At 32.5% G+C, this 5407-nt stretch overlaps 1 protein-coding gene across 1 annotated transcript; it reads right to left on the bottom strand.

Annotated features, from left to right (window-relative positions):
• Nucleotides 1-2138: 2138 nt before the first annotated feature.
• On the bottom strand, nt 2139-4963 carry LOC112711059 (uncharacterized). The gene is made up of 4 exons (XM_025763601.3): nt 4517-4963; nt 4265-4394; nt 3733-3847; nt 2139-2478 (listed from the first exon to the last, which is right to left on the bottom strand). The coding sequence occupies exons 1-4, from the start codon at nt 4702-4704 to the stop codon at nt 2417-2419; spliced, it is 495 nt and encodes a 164-aa protein (XP_025619386.1). The 5' UTR covers nt 4705-4963; the 3' UTR covers nt 2139-2416.
• Between the last annotated feature and the right edge of the window lie 444 nt (nt 4964-5407).

The raw sequence follows: 5407 nt of genomic DNA on the forward strand, positions 1-5407 counted from the left end.
GACTCTTGAAGAGATTCTAACAATTATAAAAACTCTAAAAGAAGAGTTTGAGATGAAAGATCTTGGAAGGACTAAATTTTGCCTCGACCTGCAGATCATGCATATAAAAAATGGGATCTTTATTCATCAAACAACATACACAGAGAAGATCTTGAAAAGATTTTATATGGATAAGTCACATCCCTTGAGTACTCCAATGATCATAAGATCTTTGGATGTGGAGAAGGATCAGTTCCGTCCTAAGAAAGAAAATGAAGATATCCTTGGTCCTGAAGTACCATATCTTAGTGCCATTGGAGCGCTAATGTATCTTGCTAATAATACACGACCCGATATATCATTTGCTGTGAACTTACTAGCAAGGTATATTTCCTCTCCAACCAGAAGATATTGGAGCGGAATCAAGCAAGTATTTCGATATCTTCATGGAACGGTTGATATGGGATTGTTTTATCCCTATGGATCCAAGTCAAAATTAGTTGGCTATGCAGATGCTGGATACTTGTCTGATCCACATAAAGGGAGATCTCAAATAGGATACCTGTTCACATATGGTGGTACAACTATATCATGGAGGTCCACGAAACAGACGATAACAGCAACCTCCTTTAATCATGTTGAAATACTAGCAATTCATGAAGCTAGTCGCGAGTGTTTTTGGTTGAGGAGCCTGATTCAATATATTCTGTCATCATGTGGATTGATTGATCATAAGATAACTCCAACTGTCCTGTTTGAGGATAATACAACATGCATTGCTCAACTTAAAGGCGGATACATCAAAGGAGATAGAACAAAGCATATTTCTCCCAAATTATTCTTTACTCGTGATTTTCAAAATCAAGGGACAATTGATATCCAACAGATCCGCTCAAGTGATAATCTGGTAGATTTATTTACAAAGTCACTCCCAAAATCCTCCTTTGAAAGACTGGTATATGGGATTGGGATGCGCCGATTTCGAGACATTAAATGATGTCGACAAGAGGGGGAGACTGTACTCTTTTTCCCTTGGTCAGGTTTTTTTTCCTATTGGATTTTTCTTGACAAGGTTTTTAATGAGGCAGTCTCCATAACAAAAGATATTATACTCTTTTTCTTTCACTAAAGTTTTTTTCCATTGAGTTTTTTTAGTAAGGTTTTAACGAGGCAATAATCCTAAATGGTCATCTAAAGATGAGTGTTATGATAAGTATGGGTGGATACCCATTTAATGATTTATGACTTTCTTCACAATTCTGGGCGGCCAACCTTTTCGATATAGAATTTACTTTTATTAAAGGAAGACCATATTTAATTATATTTGAAAGCACAACTTTTATGTGCATATTATAGGAATATGATATGAAGCAAAGGACATAACAACAGTAATAAATAAATTAATTCTCTCTCTTTCTTTCTTTACGTTCCGATTTTACTAAATAATTCTCTCTCTTTATATATATATATATATATATATATATATATATATATATATATATATATATATATATAATATTAGTAAATACGTATATGAATTATTGTTATTGAACTAATTATATTAATATTAGAGTCTTCTATTTATGCATCTTTATTTTATATTTAGTATATCTTTATTTATTTTACAACAAATTTATCAATAAAACACATGAGTCGAAGCCAGCATATCTAAATATATGTCGGACCCATTTGGTTACTTTGTGTGAACTGAATCAGGAACGGACAAAATTAAATGTTCAAGATCAAAATTTAATTAGAATTGAACTAAATATAATAAAATAATATATTTTTTACGAAAATAATTTTTTTAAGAGAAAAAAAAGTCAATTTTCAATAAATGCCAAACTCGTTCATCAGTTTTTGACTAATCTTTTACAATATCAGGTTGAACCGACTAATTTAATCCAATTTTAAAACCATGTTACATTTAGTCAATTTCAGTAGTCCTCCACCATCGTTAGCTTATGAATCCCATATAAATTAAGATTAGGAATTAATTTACAACGGCCAAGGAACTTGGAAAGCTGGAAACTTGATCAATGCTATATGCTTCCTCTGCCTAGTTTCAAGTGTCTTTCTTTCTTTTCGGTACATTGTTGTGCTCATCAATCCCGAAAACAAAAAATAAAGCAACTATTGTTAGATATATTCCAAAAAACTGAAGGTAAAAACCGAGTGAAACGAATATGTAATTTAATGCAGCTGCCAGTATTTAAGATATTTCCTTTACAAACAATTCTAAATTATCTAATTCTCATTACTTCGCCATTGAAAGAGGAGTGAATGATACAACATTGAGTAATTGACCGTACATTGCAAAGTCGCAAAGACTTGTGCATCAGAACCCAGTTTTTGTTTGCATCAAGCAGATTAAATGAGGTGGGATTTAACAAATGCTTCGATATATGTATCTTCAGTTGCAGCAATAAATTGCAATCTAATCTGTTGTGCCATTTGATTCTTCTCCTTCAATCAACTGCTTTTGCTTTTCTTGCTCCTCTGTAAAAAAACACAAAATCATAGTCATGGCTCCATGATACATGTCATACGAATGAATTATTATTTACAAAATCAACAAAAAAAAAGGGTGGCTTAGCTAGCCTAGAAGAAATAACAAGGCGAACCTATGAGAAGTCATATTGCTAACAATGCTTAATCTTTTATATGTTTTTCACATAGCACTCAACTGGGAAAAAAACAGAACGTACTTGATTTTTTTTAAATAATCCCACAATTTTACAAAGTTGAAAGAAATGCAAACCAAGATGTAGTTATTAAGGCAAAAATAAATAAATAAATGAATAAAAAACACTTTTGGGCATGTAAATTAGTCTCAACTGTCAAGTTTAATTTTCATCCATAAACTTTTATGTTTTGGTTCGAGTCTTCTATCAAACCATTAGGTCCCTAGTTTTGTCCAGAATACAATATACCCAAATAAATTGCCTACATGCACGCATATAGCATCAGAGTGGCAAGGACATGATATTAACATTTCAGTTACATCCTATTTCTGGGGTGAAAAAGACAGCATTACATTTTTGGAAAAATATACTTTCCAATCCAACTGGGAAGTTGGAACATCCGGTGACTGGCCCTACATTTTGCTAAGTATATCTCAACATAACAATGCCAAATCAAAGATGGGATGACAAAAACAGTAACGAACAAGAACATAGATAAGTCTAAATATTTTTATCATGGAGAGAGAAACTTTATTAAATCTAGCCAGCAGTAAGTGACGGTTGCTGCTGACACTGTTGACAAATGTGATCTAGAATCAGAAAGGGAAAGAAACTAAACACAATTCTGCCATTTGTTGTTGTAAACAACAATCACTTAAACATCATCAGACAGATGCTTGTCTCCCCTGAACGTCATACAAACAATTTCTGTTAGTCCATCAGCTGGATTTAGCATTCAGTAAGTAGTTTATCAGATTCGATAAGATATAGGGTTTAACAGGAAAAAATAAATTTTCACTGGTGACAACAAAACTTGAGGCAAACTTAAATGCCAACTAGTACCATCCTTCCCATTACCTAATATATCTTAGAATTAAGGTTTCATTTATCACAAGCAAGGGTAAGAGAAACATGAATAATCGTAATAATACATCATCATAGGTTTAATCACACAAGCAATTCATAAAAACCACATCATACCAGAAAAATTGGACTAAACAAGTAAATAAATCAACAGAATATGGAAAAAAAGTGGGAATTGGGAGGCAGCTCAGGCAGGGGCACCAACCCATAAGCTTATAGAGAGCCTTCTGAGTCCGTTTCTCAAGCTTATCGAGCTTCTTCTGCACATCTCTCCGGAGGTCCCAGTTTGGTTTCTTGGGAGCAATACTCAGAAACGGATCCTAGCAACCACAATAAAAAACCAAATCAGAACAAATTCCACCTAACAATTGATAAAAGATAGAAACTCATATATAGTTGTCTTCATCTAAAGCTGACCAATGAAAACTGTTAATAATTTGACATATTTGGCTAAATTGTCGTCTAACGGTTTTCAAGAGAAAATATTTGGTTTGGTCCCTGAAGTTACACTCGAGTCTTAATTTAATCCTTGAAATTGCAATTGCCTCAATTTAGTCTCTAAACTTTTCAATTGACTCTGTGACCAAAACCACCGCAGAGACTAAGGTGATTAAAATTTAAAAAGTTTAGGGACTAAATTAGGCAATTGAAACTTTAAGGACTAAATTAAAGCTCGAGTGTAACTTGATAAACATATTCACATACACATTCATTCATATACATAGAAACGAAGTTACCTCAGTTGTGTCAGGTGGAGGAGCTGGTGCAGCAGGGTCCTCAAACTTGGGGAGCACTGCAGGGGCAAGCTTCCCTTCCTGAAGCTCTTTGTCATGAGGCACATAGTTCCGGAATTTCATACTCAGGTTCCTGCATCAAAATAACAAACAAAAAGAAAAAAAGAAAACAAAATTGTTTGATCAATCATATTATATGAACCAGTATCCCGAAAATTTAATTCAGAAAAAAAAATTAAGAAAAAAAATGCGTACTCTTCCTGATCATCATCATCATTGTGAGGATCGTTGTTGTTGTTGGAGGCAGTGTGATTAGGGTTAGAAGAGGGATCTTGGTCTTGTTCGGGAGCGTTGGAGAGTTCTTGTGCGGCTCTGAGAGCGAGGAGCCTCTCACGACGCGACGAAACTGCTTGCTCAATTGAAGAATCATCTTCGCTACCCATTTCCAGAATTTAATTCCCTTTCGCACTTCAACTTACTGGTTAGTGGTTACTCGTACTACTGCAACACTGGCTTTCCACTTTAAGATACTTGTTCGATCGCAAAAACCCTAATGTGCACACCGGTTACGGCTTTGAGGGTTTTGGCAATTGATTGGTTTTTTTTATTGCCAAATATAAAAAAATTTTAGATTTTACATATTCGGTAAAAATATTTTTGAAAGATCAATATGATAAAAATGAAAAGAAAATTGATAAAAATAGAAAAAAAGTATTTCCGTTCTTTTTTATAAGTAAAAACATTAATCCAAATTTTTTAGATATTTAAATATTTATTTAGAATATTTATATAAAAAAGCATTGCAATACTTATCCTTAGATTTAAAAGGATAAACAACCAAAATATCATTTAAAAAAATTAATATTTAGATTATGTTCAAAATTTTAGTTTACTCAATTTACTCTAAAAAATTGATATTTGTATTTACGTTAGATTTTTGTCTTATTTAATTTTTATTACAGCAAAATTAATAATGTATTGAAATAGACTATTGGCTACCACATTTAAATTTTTTAATAGTTATTTGATGCGACTATCAAAATTATAAGTTTTATTTGGCCCCTACAAACCTTTTAAAATTCTAATTTTCATTTTCATTAAAAAATAGAAGACCTCATAGATATAACAAAAAAAAATTCAAAATTA

Source organism: Arachis hypogaea, chromosome 9, assembly GCF_003086295.3.
Source record: "Arachis hypogaea cultivar Tifrunner chromosome 9, arahy.Tifrunner.gnm2.J5K5, whole genome shotgun sequence".
NCBI classification, from domain to species: Eukaryota; Viridiplantae; Streptophyta; class Magnoliopsida; order Fabales; family Fabaceae; genus Arachis; species Arachis hypogaea.

What these genes read in the sequence shown, in the direction of transcription:
- LOC112711059 (XM_025763601.3), bottom strand. Translation starts at nt 4,704, where the DNA reads ATGGGTAGCGAAGATGATTCTTCAATTGAGCAAGCAGTTTCGTCGCGT. An exon ending in GATGATGATGATCAGGAAGA is followed by an intron (nt 4,395 to 4,516) that starts GTACGCATTTTT and finishes ATTTTGATGCAG; the next exon opens with GAACCTGAGTATGAAATTCC. An exon ending in CTCCACCTGACACAACTGAG is followed by an intron (nt 3,848 to 4,264) that starts GTAACTTCGTTT and finishes TGTGGTTGCTAG; the next exon opens with GATCCGTTTCTGAGTATTGC.